The sequence below is a fragment of the Lolium rigidum genome, unplaced genomic scaffold (assembly GCF_022539505.1).
Source record: "Lolium rigidum isolate FL_2022 unplaced genomic scaffold, APGP_CSIRO_Lrig_0.1 contig_45265_1, whole genome shotgun sequence".
NCBI lineage: Eukaryota > Viridiplantae > Streptophyta > Magnoliopsida > Poales > Poaceae > Lolium > Lolium rigidum.
This window is the reverse complement of record NW_025900614.1, coordinates 140205-156704: the sequence shown is the minus strand read 5'-3', so window position 1 is coordinate 156704 and position 16500 is coordinate 140205. Positions and strand designations below refer to the sequence as shown.

The 16500-nt window shown below is 42.2% G+C and overlaps 1 protein-coding gene across 1 annotated transcript; it reads right to left on the bottom strand.

Annotated features, from left to right (window-relative positions):
• Window positions 1-6142: 6142 nt before the first annotated feature.
• LOC124681493 (chaperone protein ClpB1-like) lies at window positions 6143-9212 on the bottom strand. The gene is made up of 7 exons (XM_047216403.1): window positions 9101-9212; window positions 8091-8908; window positions 7802-7992; window positions 7379-7719; window positions 7015-7294; window positions 6729-6926; window positions 6143-6599 (listed from the first exon to the last, which is right to left on the bottom strand). The coding sequence occupies exons 2-7, from the start codon at window positions 8890-8892 to the stop codon at window positions 6414-6416; spliced, it is 1998 nt and encodes a 665-aa protein (XP_047072359.1). The 5' UTR covers window positions 8893-8908; window positions 9101-9212; the 3' UTR covers window positions 6143-6413.
• Between the last annotated feature and the right edge of the window lie 7288 nt (window positions 9213-16500).

The window sequence follows — 16500 nt, the reverse complement described above, 5'->3', positions numbered from 1 at the left end:
GTTTAGCAACCATTTTATTAATCAAAGAAGTTTGTGCTTCAGACAAGGATGAAATACAAGTTTAAACATTTGAAATTTTGACATGCAAACCAGAAATTTCCCTATTTAAATTCTCAAGTTGATGACTAATATTTTTCAACATAGCAGACTATTCTTCCATGGTTTTAGTGAATACTTTATTCTGCTCATATTGCATTTGCATAAAGTTCTTAGTGGCCTTTTCAACTTCTAAAATCTTTTGCTCACTAGGCATTCCAGGTCTACCATAATAACCATTGCCACTATTAGAAGGACATGGCATATAATTGTTGCTACCAAAATTATTAGTATAAGCACTGTTGTTAAATTATTGCTTTTAATGAAGTTCACATCAGCATGCTCTTCTTGAGCAACCAAAGAAGCTAAAGGAATATTATTTGGATCAACATGAGCTTTACCATTAACAAGCATAGACATAATGGTATCAATCTTATCACTCAAGGAGGAGGTTTCTTCAATAGAATTTACCTTCTTACCTTGTGGAGTCCTCTCAGTGTGCCATTTAGAATAATTTATCATCATATCATCAAGGAGTTTTGTTGCAGCCCCCAAATTAATGGACATAAAGGTACCTCCAGCAGCTGAATCCATAAGGTTTCTTGAAGAAAAATTCAGTCCTGCATAAAAAGTTTCGATGATCATCCAAGTACTCAGTCCATGAGTGGGACAATTCTTTACCAAAGATTCCATTCTTTCCCAAGCTTGGGCAACATGTTCGTTATCAAATTGTCTAAATTTCATTATGTCACTTCTCAAGGATATAATCTTAGCAGGAGGATAATATTTTCGAATCAAAGCATCTTTGCATTTAACCCAAGAATCAATACTATTTCTAGGCAAAGATAGCAACCAATCTTTAGCTCTACCTCTCAAAGAGAAAGGACAACTTCAGTTTTATAATGCCACCATCTACATCCTTATACTTTTGCATCTCACAAAGTTCAACAAAATTATTAAGGTGAGAAGCAGCATCATCAGTACTAACACCAGAAAATTGTTGTTTCATAACAAGATTTAACAAAACAGGTTTAATTTCATAGAAGGCTGCTTCAGGAGCAGGTGGAGCAATAGGTGTACAAATAAAATCATTGTTGTTTGTGCTAGTAATGTCACACAACTTAGTGTTTTTACGAGTACCCATTTTAGCAAGATTAAAACATAGCAACAGAAATAAAAAAAACTATAATAGAAATTAATTTGTTTGCATTTTTGATATAAAGAAGAAAACAAGACAAAGTGAAATAAACTAAGCAAAACAATAACAAAGAACAGAGATTGGAGATGAGAGACTCCCCTTGCAGAAATCCTCTTTCTCCCCGGCAACGGCGCCAGAAAAAGCTTGATGTTGTGCAGCGCACACCGTTGGGGAACCCCAAGAGGAAGGTATGATGCGCACAGTAGAAAGTTTTCCCTAAGTAAGAAACCAAGGTTTAATTGACCAGTAGGAGAAAGAAATCACTTCTGGATGTGTTGCTAGCTGACTTTTGGCAGGGTGCACTACCGGTGTCAGCAACAACATGGAACCTGCACACAACAGAACCAAAATACTTTGCCTCAACTTACAGTGAGGTTGTCAATCTCACCGGTTTTGCTGAAAACAAAGAATTAACCGTATAGTGTGGAAAGAGATGTTTGTTTGCAGTGAAATAAAGAGAACGGTGCTTGCAGTAAGTAAACAGAACAGGTGTTTGCAGTAGATGCATTTATTAGTGTAAAAGAAAGGATCAGGGTCCACAGTTCACGAGAGGTGTCTCTCCATAAAGATAAATAACATGATGGGTGAACAAATAACAGCTGGGCAATTGACAGAATAAAGACCATATATGAGAAGATGATTACTATGAGATTCATTTGGGCATTACAACATGATACATAGACCATAATCCAACTGCGTCTATGACTAATAATGCACCTTTCGGTTAGCATCCGCATCCCTTTCAGTATTAAGTTGCAAGCAATAGATTTTGCATTAAGCAAAGTGTGTAAAGTAAACAATAGAATTATCCTAGACAAAGCATTGCTGTTTTCTCCCTAGTAGCAACAACACATCTACAACCTTAGAAGTTATTGTCACTCTCCCAGATTACTAGAGGCATGAACCCACTATCGAGCATAAATACTCCCTCTTGAAGTCACAAGCACATACTTGGCTAGAGCATCTACTAGCAACGGAGAGCATGCAAGATCACAAATAACATATGACAAGTATATAATCAATCTTAGCCATAGTATTCAATATCCATCGGATCCCAACAAACACAACATGTAGCATTACATAAAGATGATCTTGATCATGATATGCAGCTCACAAGATCTAAACATGAAGCATAAATTGGAGAAGACAACCATCCAGCTACTGCTATGGACCCGTAGTCCATAGATAAACTACTCAGGCAAAACTTCGGAGGTGGACATGGCGATGCAGGGTGCCGGGAAGAGCTAGGGTCGGCGATGGTGGCCGCGACGGAACTTTTCATGGATGGAGGCTTGGGTATTTAGTTTTTTTCCGATCAGATGAATAAATAGGCGGAAGGGCGAGGCCGAGGGGCCCACACCACCCCTAGGTGTGGCAAGGGGGTGGCCCGCGCCTAGGCATGGCATGGCCGCCTCCTGGCGTATCTTTGTATGCCCTCTGGACTCTGTCTTCGTTATAGTAAAATAGGAACTTTGGCTTTTGTTTCGTCTAATTCCGAGAATATTTCCTGTACAACTTTTCTGAAATACAAAACAACAGAAAATAGGGAACTGGCACTATGTCATCTTGTCAATAGGTTAGTTCCAGAAAATGCATAAAAGTGTCACGAAGTGTAAACACATTATATAGCAATTGGTGTAAAACAAGCATGGAGCATAAAAATTATAGATACGTTTACAACCGTATCAGAGAGCATGACCAATCTGACCATGAAGATGTGACGTCGCCGCGAAAGGGCTCGTGCTTCAAGATAGCTAGGTTTTTCACGCATATATGGGGGTACACCAAAGAAGAGGCCAAGACGATTCTCCGGCCGAAAGGGACTGGGTGGCGTGCCCATTAGATGGGGGCACCACCTGTGTTCTTTTGGGGCTCGTGGACCCGCTCGTGTGATTCCAAATCCCCATGCTCCTTGTTTTGGTGAAAACACGCGTGGTATTTTTTTCTCGATTTTATTTCCTGTCAAAATAGACAGAAAGAAGACTTTTACTAAAACAATGTCAGACTTAGCAGTTTTATCCAAGTATGGTGATATTATGGAGCAAATCATCAAGCAAAGTACTTGGAAAAGTAGACACATTTGAGATGTATCACCTATGAGAGCTCAACTTCCCAGGGCGCGGAGAGTAATGGCGCTACCGCCCCGCCCACTTACCTTCCACCGTTTATAAACCAGCTCCCTCACCTCAAAACCTATCGACCGCTTGCACATAAAACCCTCGCCGACTATCGCCTAGCACAGAAAACCCTCGCCGGCCACCACCAATCCATGGGCCGCAACGATCACGAGGATCGAGTGAGTGACAGCGGAGGCAGCAGCGACGCGCCTCGCTCGCGCAACATCGCCATCGACGAGGCTGTTGTCCTCATCGGGGCGCGCCTCCTCCTTTCGGCAGATTGGCGCCTCCCTCACGGGTGGAAGGTGAGCGGGGCAGGGAGGGGTAACATGGGTATGTCATATCGGGTCCTTAACATTGGCATCCCTGGTGCAAAGCCCATGAAGAAATAGGTAAAAGCCCATGAAGAAATCCATACGAAGCCGAAGATAATGATGTTATGTAAATTAGGAAATCTAGGCCCATATCGAGTGAACCGACTAATGGTGTAACATGACCTCGAGGTGGACTCTGAGATCTAGCCCACTATATAAGGACTAGGAGGAGCCACCGAGGAGGGACAAATTCGATTTGACGCAACACCCTATAACCCTAAGTTCATATAATACAATCTCGGCGATTCGCCCTTGATCATACTTTTTGTCGGTTGCCTAGCTTGGTTGACTGGTCTATTCATTCGCCAGTTTCCTCCTTCCTAGAAACCCAAATCCATCATCATGGGCATTGCCAAGGTTAACCCTTTTTCATTGGCGCCGTCTGTGGGAAGCTTGGATGATGAAAGCACGAAATCGATGACCTCTTCTTCAAGCAACAACTCGACTAGATTGGGTGATCAGGTGCGCCTCGCTCGCGCAACATCACCATTGATGAAGCTTTTGTCCTCGTCGAGGCGCTTCTCCTCGTTCCGCCGGACTGGCGCCTCCCTCACGGGTGGAAGGTGAGAGGGGGAGGGGGGACGGTGTGCCATTCCCCCCATCCCGGAGAACGACACTAACCTCCTACCCTACATCCGCTGACGGCGGGCCGCTCTATCGTCATGGGACCAAGACAATCCCACATGGGTGGAGGAGAGTGTAATGTGGCGCTCGGCCTCTGAGGCAGAGTGTGACGCAGAGCTCGCTGCCACGTATTCCCCCCTACAGTGGGCCGTATAACCGCCTCGACCGGCAGGCCTTCTGGGACGGCAAGGACTTCGATGCCATCCTCGCCGCGCACAGCTACGAACCACCGTCGAGGCGGGATCCGCGCAAGTTAGCCCCGCTATACGGCGAGCTACGACCACGGCCGGGTCCGCGTCGAGCGCCTCCACCCGCGTCTAGGTTTGCGCCGGTGGTCACCATCAAGACAGAGTCTGTCTCGCCTCTGCGTCGCTCGGGCAACATCGTTTTCAGACACCTCTCATTCTGGTGCCGCCCGCAACGCACCTGCGCACCCCCAAGCCGGAGCCAAAGCCGAAGCCGGATGTTGCGCCAAAGTGGGAGCTGGAGTACCTCCCCATGCAGGTGGAGCTGCAGGCTCCAGACGACCCGGACGACTCATGTGGATTGATCAAGACGCTCCTCCAGTCGGCGGACATGGCGCCCGTCAACCCCGAGTACGCCAAATGGTGGTCTGCCACCGAGAGCGGCATCATGATCCACCTCGACAGGTTTTGGGACGACAACCACCACCACCAGTAAGACGTGGCCAACGAGGCAGACATCGGCGACCTCGACTTCAGCCCCTTCCAGGACTAGTGCCGCCCATAGATTTATGGTTATTTTAGTTTAGTTTAAATTTTATTCAGAATTTTGTAAATATACCTAAATTTGAATAAAATTTCAAAATTTGTTTGAATATATCTGTTCAATATTTTTTGTGCTTTCTTATCAGAGTCGTCAGTGTTGGGCGGACCTCCCCAAATGGAGGAGCAGATGCCGGTGCCCTTAATAGAGTACTGGCGGTGGAGATGCTCTAATAACATCTGATATTATGAGATGGATGGGAGCAACTTCTTGAGATGTGAATGCTGTTTTTTTTGGGTAGCTTTAAGTTCTGAATCCTGCAGATCTCGGTGTAAACTCTTTTGAGAAAACAGAGGTGTCTTGAAAAATGCGTACCTCGTTCCAGATCAAGCTTTCAATTATGTATCTATTTTACATGAGCAAATAAAAGTATCAGCAACCAAATGTCCGGTGCAGGTTTTTTTTTTGTAGCTTGAAGTTCTGAATCCTGCAGATCTCGGTGTAAACTCTTTTCAGAAAACAGAGGTGTCTTGAAAAATGCGTACCTCGTTCCAGATCAAGCTTTCAATTATGTATCTATTCATGAGCAAATAAAAGTATCAGCAACCAAATGTCCGGTGCTGATAATAGCTACTCTCTATGACATGACCATGCTATAGGGAGATGGTGTTTTGGCTCATAGGAGCAAATGCTCCCATTATACAAAATAATTAAAAATTAATTTTTAAAATGTCAAAAAAAATTGACATAAATTTTTTGGTGTACATCGAGACATTCTATGTTCGTGCACAAGTTTTCGTGGAAAAACAACATTTTGGGTGGTGTATACAAAAAAGACAAAAAAAATGCGCTGTACGTGGTCGTGTTACAACATCAAAATTTGTCTTTTTTACAGGAGCCGTAGATTTTTTTTCTTCTTTTCAAAATTTGTGTACCAACATAAAATATTTAGATGTACATGTAAAAATTTAGTTTAGAATTTTTTGACACTTCGAAATGTGGATTCACATAATGAGAGCAAATGCTCCTATGAGCCAAAGTGCATTTCCCATGCTATAGCAGCTTCTAAACTGCCAACCACAGAAAGGCAACGACCTGTTGTTAGTTACTACTACTTCCATATGGTCCAAGACCACCACAACGCACGGTCTCTCCTAGCAGAAAACGTTTGGACAGCCAACTTAGGCTTTTCAGGCGCTATGACGTTATCTTTTATATATGGTAGTGACCATGGAAAAAATCATCACTCTCCTCATCCTAGGGGCGATGATTTGACTTGACAGGCAAGGACTCTGGTTCAAGTCCAGGATGGCCCAGCTGCGCCAGGGAAAAGGGGCTCTAGTGCAGGTTGCCAAGATGATCTGCCACCTTCTTCACCACTTCATACTTGAGTCCTTTGTTATCGGCAGTACCATTAATGTAGATTATTGAACCTTCAGAAGCGTCTCCTTTGACCAGCATCTCGGAGATCACGGTCATCACATTCTTCTGCAACCACCTCCTAATAGGCCTTGCACCGTACATCTGTGACAATCGAAGCATATATTAGTTGCCAGAGCATACAAGCACACATATAGAGAGAAGAAGTTACTTGTCCCAAAAGGAAGGAGCCTGATTGACTTTGTGATTTATGAAAGAAGCTGTTGTACTTACGGGATCATATGATTCCGACAAAATAATGTCCAAGGCAGAATCACTCGGATGTAGAGAGATGCCCTTATTACCTACTCTGGCAACAACACCCTTCACCTGGATTTTCACAATCTCCTTCAGTATGTCATGTGAAAGGGGATCAAATATCACAATCTCACTCAGCCTATTGAGAAGCTCGGGAGCGAAGTGTTCCCGAACCTGCAGAAACAGAACATATATGAAGATCAGTACGAGGTTATTGCAGATTTTACATGGGAAGTTGGGAACCAGTAACAAGTTCACAAACCTCTTTCATGACAAGGTCCCGTGCGTCTTGCATTGTGGTTTCTCCAGTCATTCCTTGTGCAAGGTGCTTTGATCCTAGATTTGAGGTCATAATGATGATGGTGTTCTTGAAATCTACTGTCCGGCCTTGGCCATCGGTCAACACACCATCATCGAGAAGTTGGAGAAAAACATTGAACACCGAGGGATGTGCCTTCTCCACCTCATCAAAGAGGATGACACTGTATGGGCGCTTCTTGACTTTCTCAGTCAGTTGACCACCATCTTCATAACCCCTATAGCTGTAAGACAAGCATTAACACCAGTCAAACTAAAGACGGTATGATGATGAGAAATAAAAAGCACACAGAATATAAGGATTAAACCTTGGAGGTGCTCCAATGAGGCGCATCACAGATCCATGCTCGGAATATTCAGACATGTCAAAGCGAACCAACATCTTCTCACTGTCAAAAAGCTGCTCGGCAAGCGACTTTGCAAGCTCTGTCTTTCCAACACCAGTCGAGCCCAGAAAGAGAAAAGAACCTATTGGTTGGCCAGGCTGATCAAGGCCGACCCTGGAACGTAACATGGTTTGCGCCACCAAATTAACCGCCTCATCCTGGCCAACAACTCGCTCATGCAATTTGTCTGCTAAGTGGAGTAATTTCTCCTTCTCCTCTTGATCAATAGCAGCGACAGGAATTCCAGTCCACCGGCTCAAAACCTTCAAACAGCAAATAACATTGAAACATGACTGCCACACAACACACTGGAATAATGGATAGTTTTCGGCTAGGAATTCCTACCTGTGCGACATGAGCACGACCAACAATTCCTTCCTTTACTGCATTTATAGATCTACTTTGCGCAGTCAACTTTTGCTTGTTGCAGATCTGTGTCCGTGTGGCGGTTGCTTCTATTTTTCTGTCGACCAGCATCCTTGTGGCAGCGCATGCCTCATCAATTAGATCAATTGCCTTATCAGGAAACTGACGATCTATAGTGCAGTAGAGACAGCAATAATTTCCATCAATTATCTTTGACATGTATAGATATATTTAAGTCGATACAAAGAGAGTAAGATTCAATACGTACCAGTGATGTAGCGGCCAGCGAGCTGTGTGGCAGCAACAATAGCGGCATCCTGAATTTCCAAGCCATGGTGGTCTTGGTACTGCTGTTTAAGCCCCCGCAGAATGGCAATGGTCGCATTCACGCTTGGCTCCTCGACGTGAACCTTTTGGAATCGCCGCTCGAGTGCGGCATCCGCCTGAATGTGCCTGTGGTACTCTTTGAGAGTCGTGGCACCCACACAGGGGATGCGACCACGAGCCAGTGCGGGCTTCAGCAGGTTGGCAGCATCAGTGCCACCTATACAATCACCGATGCTAAGCAGCAAATGCATCTCATCGATGAACAGGATCACCTTGCCGTCTTCATCCTCGGCACTCTTTATCACATCCTTGAGCCGCTCCTCAAACATACCGCGGAACATAGCCCCGGACACCATGGCCCCGAGGTCGAGCTCTACCACACGTGCTCCGGCAAGCTTGGCAGGGACTTTCCCGCTGGCAATGCGCTGGACGAGGCCCTCCATGATGGCCGTCTTGCCGACCCCAGCCTCGCCGACGAGCGCAGCACAGTTCTTGGTCCGGCGGCAGAGAATGCAGATTACACGGTCGATTTCGCCGTCGCGCCCGATAACTGGATCACCCGAGCACGGCCCCATCTTCCGGCCATAGTTGCGTAGGCAGACGCGGTATTGGTAGTACCTCCACGCCGCCCAACACAAACCAGCAGTTGCTCCAAACCAGAGCACAGGTTCGACTTCTCGCCATACCCTACTCATATGTCTGGCGACTCGCGCTGTCAAGACCCCTGACTTAGCCCCTTCCATACTGTCAAGCGACAATCTGTTCATATTGATGTACTACTAGGATTATAACAGGGCAAAACGCTGGATTACTTCGTGTGTATATATAGAAGAAACAAGTACCTAAGATGTCTTGTTCTACAAGGATTCGACTTCGTATTACATACGAGGTCAGATTCCGAAACTGTACCAGTGTCGATTTGAGACTTGAGATGAGGGGAAAAAATGTTACCTTTCTTCGCCCGGTTGCTCTCCGTGGCCCGCCGCCGCCTGGAGCCCTGTCCGCCTCGGCCTAGTCAGGTGCGCACCAGCGTCACTCTACTCCTCCTACTGTGCCGCTCGCCGCCGCCCTGGATGCCTCCTCGCCTCGACCAGGTCAGGCGCGCGCCGCCGACGCTCTCTGCTCGCTGACGCCGTGGAACCTGGACCTCCGCCGGCGCGGCTCGTGTCCCAGTCCGCCGCCCTCTGCTTGCCGCCGCCCAGAGGCCCCAGAGCCCTTGTCGCGTCGGACTTGGTCAGGCTCGGCCTCTCCAGACTCCAGTCCCAGTCCGATCAGGTCACGCCCGCACTGGTCAAAGCGTCGATGTACTAGACCTGCGTCTCGTGAGCCGCTCGGTATAACTGGCAATTCAGGTAAATAATGATTTTATCTGCTAAAAAAAGGTAAATAATGATTTCCTCAGTCTTAAAACCTATCAGTTTTTTAGTCGGTCTATCAAAGGGTGTTTACCAAGGTTTAAAATAGCGCGCTCTTCGCTAATAGCGTGCAATAGCATATTTGTATTTTAACAGTCTACGCTAAATTTTAATAATTTTACTCACTATGACGCTAATTTCGAAATAGCACGTTATATCGGGCTAAAAAATCATACCGTCATCTTGTTATTTTTACACCGTATTAGTACAAGGGTTTAAGTTTTACTTGTTAAGAAAATAATAAATTTTTGTTTGTTTTTTGTGGTGATGAACGTTAATATATTGATTCCTCTTTCGAATTGGAAGATAATATAGGTAATATTGATAATTTTAAGTAAATAATATATACTATGTTGTTGCCTTATAAAATGTTGATGTTAGGTTTCTAAAAAATTGGAGAACTATTTTTGTATATAACTATGTATGTATGAATCTATCACTTTTGGACTGAAATTCTTTATTTTAAGAATTTATTTGATGTTTTTTCAAAATGCTATTTGAAATATATAACGCTATTAGCACGATATAGCGTTCATGAATTTGGAGGATGCCGCTGATATTTCTTTTAGCACACTATTTTAAATCTTGGTGTTTATAGAGGTAGGATGTACTTATAGAAAAAATTATATGTACATATTTGTGAATGTCTATATTGTATTTCCAAAAATAAATTAGACAAATAAGTTTTCATTCATTTCTTTATTCCCCTTCTACTTATATACACATGTCCCTCGTCGATTATACCTTGGAAGTTTTTTTGTAGGAATTCCTAGTATAGAAAACAAAACAAAATTCTACCGGAAGAACGAATAACAAGCCAAAATCTAATCTATAGTAGATGGTAGCAACGAGATAAGATCAACATACCCTTGAAGATCGGTAAGTGTTAACGAGATAAATCTCGTGGATGATGTAGTCGATCACTTGCCACTCCCAGGAGCGAGATGAAGATCTTGATAGTGCCGCAATCGGGTAGCACCTACGCACTCGGTCACAAGTATAGAGGATCGCAATAGTTTTCGAGAGAAGTAAAACCCAAATTATTGATTCGACACAAGGGAAGCCAAATAATATTTATAAGCCTTAACAGATGAGTTATCAGTTCAGTTGCACCTGAAAATAGACTTATTCGTAATAGTTTATCAGTGGTAACAATTTTATAGCAGTAGCAGTAGTGAAGTAACATCAGTAATGAAATAAAAATAGCAGTAGCAGTGATTGCCGTAGATAGCAGGATTAAAATACTGTAGGCGTAGGGATGGATGAACGAACGCTACATGGATAAGATAATTCATATAATAAGCAAAACATGGCCATTTGCAGATAACAATGATAAAATCATCCAAGTACTAACTAACCATATGCATGTGTTCCTATTTAGTCGTACGTGCCCGCAAGAACAAACTTGCACAACATCTTTTATCCTACCAGCTCGTTTGCAGCGGAGCCTCAAGGGAATCTACTGGTAATTAAAGTGCTCCTTTTAATAGAGCATCGGATGAAAGCATTAACACTTCGTAAACACATGTGATCCTCACATCACAGACATCCCCTCCAGTTATCCCAATTGATGTCACTTTGGAGCCTCGGGTTCCGGACAACGATATGTGTATACAACTTGCAGGTAAGATCAAAATAATAATTATCCTAATGAATCAATAACATGTCCAGATCTGAGATCATGGCACTCGGGCCCAAAGTGACAAGCATTAAGCACAATAAATTGCAACAATGTTAAAAGTACTAATAACGAATACTAGGCACCATGCCCTAACAATTTTATAGCTATTACATGAATGCCATCCAATCCCTACCATCCCCTTCAGCCTACAGCGAGAAAATTACTCACACATAGATAGGGGAATCATGGATGGTTGATGGAGAGGCGTCGGTGATGATGATGGTGATGATCTCCTCCAACTCCCCGTCCCGACAGGGTGCCAGAACGGAGTTTCTGGTCCCCTAATTGGTGTTTTCGGTGGCGGTGAAGCAACAAAACTCTTTCTAGAAAAACGTCGAACTCTCCATATGTTTTTAGGTTTGAGGCCTTATGTAGTCCGAAGGAGGGGTCGAGAGGGTGCCCGAGGCGGCCACACTTCCCCTAGGCGCGGCCAGGGGTGGCCCGCGCCTAGGGCAGATGTGGGCCCCTCGTGGCTCCTCTCCATCTCGTCTTCTTGCTCTATGAGTCTTCGGGTAAAATAGGGACTTTGCGATAATTTCGGGGATTTTCCTGAAAGTTGGATTTATGCACAAAAACGAGACACCGGAGCAATTTTGCTGAAAACAGCGTTAGTCTGTGTTAGTTGTATTCGAAACACACAAATTAGAGGGGAAATAACAGCAAAAGTGTTCGGGAAAGTAAATACCTTTAGGACGTATCAACTCCCCCATTACATGATCAGAGACTTAGGCAATTCAAAAAAAGAAGTATGCTACTAAGGCTACTCAATAATCGTGCAAGCTATGAAATACCAACATAATAATAAGCAACATGAAACATAAGTATCTACAGGATTGTAATGCTCATAATATGATATGATAAAGTGGTATCTCGCTTGCCCTTATTTGTGGAGCAAAACATAAATGCCAAGGCACCTCTGAAGTTCAAGAGAAGATTAGAAGTAAAAATATCAAAAGATACAAGCATCACAGTTATATCACAATTAATCGTATTCCAGGACAAGCATGGCACACTAAGAATGACAGCTATGCTTTCAAGAAGGTGCTGAAAGAAAGGATGGTGACTCAACATAAAAAGTAAAAGATTGGCCCTTCGCAGAGGGAAGCAGGGATTACCTGTGTGTTAGAGCTTTTTATTTAAATAAACAAAGGTGTTGAAAATGTATTTTGAGAGGTATGTATGTCTATGTTAACGACTGGTATCAAATGGTTTATCATCCTTTCATATAGTGACTTCAAGAGCGGCTCCCATATAGTTCTCCTTTTACACACCATTATTTAGGATCTCTCCAGTACATAGTGTGCAAAGCTTTATTTGTTTATTTGTTTATTTAAGTTGGGTTGGGCACCTTCTTGTCTTGCTCTTTTTGCAATATTGGGAACTATCATATTATTCATGCTATTCAAGGTATGAGTTCATGAAAAGACAATAAGCATTCAATACTTCCTCATGAACTAAAACAGGAACACAAAACAGGTAATCGTTTTTAAAGGTTTTAAAGGTAGCACACAAGCAATTTACTTTAAAGTGGCGGTGAAATACCACACATAGGTAGGTATGGTGGATACAATTAGCAAAGTTTGGTTTTTGAGAGTTGGATGCACGAGTAGAGCTCATACTCAGTACAGGTGAAAGCTAGCAATAGACTGGGAAGCGACAATCAAGAAAGTCGTAACTATCATAATCATGCTTGCGACAGAACAAAATAAACGGAAGCATAAAAGTAATACAAGAACTCTGGGACAAAATAAATCATCAAGGTTTAATTGACTTTTGTTTAGTCATATGCATGCATGAGCGTGTGCCAAGTCGATTTAAATGAAACATTCAGATGAGGCTACCACAATGTCATATTATTGTTTATGAATAGAGCAATGCAAGCAAACATCTATATAACATGTTACCTAATATTAGTAAATTGGAACTAATCATAAGAGCGCAAGAACTAATAAGCATCATTAAATAACATACACCTCACACGAACAAACTAAGCATGTCCACAAAGATGAGTATATGTACAAAAATGAAAACAAATAGAGATCATACCAGCCTCTCACCACATCTCGAATTGTCATAGATCGTCATTATTACTTTTCACTTGTGTGGCTTGAATGATATGAAATGATAACCAAGCTCCAATGGAGTCACAGAACACTGTTGAACTCTGCAGCAAACTTTACAAAACCAAAGAAGAACAACAAATATTTTTGGATTTTCGATTTTGAATCAACAAACAAAGCAATATCTTTTTGGATTTTTGAATTGCAAACCATAACTAGAAAATGAAACAAAATAAAAAAGCAAATGAAGAGAAACAACAGAAATATTTTTGGTCTTTTTGTGTTTTGGAAATTAGAAACAAAACCAGAGCAAGAAAACGAAACATGGATATACAAATGCAAATAGTGGCAGAAATCTATCAAAACAGAACAACATGTAAAGATCAATTTTTCGAGAATCTTCTGTTGCTCAAATAGAAAAGTGCAAAACTAATGAAAGTTTGATAATAATTTGTGGCATATGCTCAAAAATTATCAGATCAATACGATGTTCTGGCTGAGAATACAAATCTTTTTTATGACAACACATAATTGTTCCAGGACAGCACCTTCCCCAAATCTTACATCCTTCCTATTAGAGGCTATCCTTGGCATAAAAAAATGAAAAGCACAATGAGAGGTTATTATAGAGGTAACAACTTCCAAGACTCAATAAAGAAAAATTATAGAAATAAACCGAACAAGAATAACAAGAAAAGAAAGTGAAATATGGATATACAAAGTTCCGACATAATATGATGTATCAATGAGTGAGATGTCGGCGTACCTCCCCCCAAGCTTCGGCTTTTGCCCTAAGTAGAGATCAGCCCCAGGATGGTTTGAAGCTCATGGTTGGTAGGTCATCCCTAGCATGATCATAACCTGGCTCTCGTGAAGAAGAGGAAGCAGAAGGCCCATAATCATAGTCAGGTTGCTGGTATGGGAACTCTGCAGTGTTGGAGGGCTGGACAAAATTATCTGTGGCTTCTTCTCCATTACCCTCTACGTGCTGGCAATGCTCCTCTATGTATATGTCAAGCTCATCCTCCATAAGCGACCATCCTTCCCTGACATCAAGGTTAAACAAAAGAGGTGCAAGAAAATTGACTAAACGATCAGACTTAACTATTCTCCACCCTGATTTCTTGAAAAAGGCTATCTCATAAGATAAGTTGTTCCAATCGGCCCCAAGAGAAACAAATTTATGTTCTTTCATGGAATAAAGATCAAGCTTGTCTATGGGGAACTGAATATCTAAATGATGTGGAGCTGTACCATGCGTAGCTAATAAACGAGAGGCAATAAGACCTCCACAAATTCCTCCTTTCTCCCGGTTAGCAGTAAGGAGAAAAGCTATCAGAGCACACAAATTATAGATCTTATTTTGTCTCAAAGCAGCGGAGATGAAGGCTAAATCATATGCAGATAATTTATTTGCAGTCTTCCTAGCTAGAACACACTTGGCAATGAAATAGGAAAAGTATCGAATAGACGGGAGTTAGATACTTCGAATTTTACCACTCTCATTTGAGAAGCTTCTCCCTTGGCATATCTCTTTATACATGTCCATCAGCGGCTTAGGTCGCTCTTTTATCCTTTCGCGCGATCCCCATTGTGGCACTCTAATGGTTGTATAAAAATCATCAAAGGGCAAATTGACAGTCTTATTGTAAATTTTATAGTGAACCATGGGGTTAGGCAAAGACTAACTAAATCTAAAATCCTGCACCACAGACATAGTTAGTTTTGCATATTGGTAAGGTTCACCATCAACAAAATATTCCAACCCTGCATTAGAGATTAAAGTTTGGAAATCCTGCAGAATCCCGGTAGCCCTCATGAAGTCTGAGCATCGATAAAGAGAAGGGAAAACGCCTTCTTCACGGTGGACCATCATAACTTCATTCACCTCCAATTCATGCTGGATGAGTACATTTGCTTCATGTCCAGAATTTTTAACAAATCCCATAAAAATAAGTTTTTGACAAACAAATGAAGGAAACTAGTATAGAGACTTATAAGAGGACTAAACATGCATAAAAAAAGTTTTATATAAGCATAATACAAGCATGAAATCTCACTTAACCTGTCACCTACAGCCACAAAATACTCCACTAAACAAAATTTTACTTGGATAATCAGAGGAGTCACATACCGGAGAACAAATGTTTCAAATCTCAGCAGAAAAGATGGGCTGAGCAAGGAGATCGAAAATCACGAACAAGAACAGCAAGAACACGGGTTTGAGAAATGGTGGTGTGTGTTTTCGGGAGATAGAATAGAATGGCAGGTGGAAGAGTAAGTGGAGGACCAGGAGGGCCCCACACCTGGCCTAGGCGCAGCCAGGGGTGGCCCGCGCCTCCACATGTTGTGGTGGCCTGGTGGGTTCCCTTAGGTTGCCCCAGGTGCCTATCTGTCCCGTTTTATGCGTAAAAATTGTGGATAAGTTTTTTGGAATTTTTCGAGAAACTTTATTTTCGGGAAATTTTAAAAATTTGACAAATGATTCTAACACGGGAAAACATTTATGGAATGATGGAAAACAATCTCAAAACTAAATCTACAGAAGTTCTAAAATACTCTAATATGCAACTAATTAGTGGAACATAGGTGAAAGCATAGTTTCATTCATTCAAAATCACTTTGATAACAAGGTTGATCAAGTATTATTACCAAAACAATTTTTATGAAACAAAATTTTGCAATTCACTAAATGATTATGTTACCTCAATCTTCATAGACATAGTCCCAATCATGATAATATTATAATATTTCTTCGGCATTGGCATAGGGAAACGGAATTTCCCAATCTGGATGGTCTCCATGTTATTAATTGAATTCAGACCATTTTTCCTATCGATCTTCTTGGAAAAATATGCGGTATGCTCCTTGTCATTGACATTAAAAGTTACTTCCCTTGGTTGCAATCAATAACAGGCTCTACAGTGTTAAGAAAAGGTCTCCCAAGAATAATAGACATATTATCATCTTCAGGTATTTCCAGCACAACAAAGTCAGTTAATATTATACAATTATGAGCTACTTGAACAGGAACATGCTCACACATACCAGCAGTAATAGTAGCAGATTTATCAGCCATTTGCAAAGATATATCAGTTGGTATTAATTTTTCCAAATCAAGCCTCCTATAGAGAGAAAAAGGCAAAATACTAAATTCTGCTCCCAAGTCACACAAAGCAGTTCTAACATAATTAT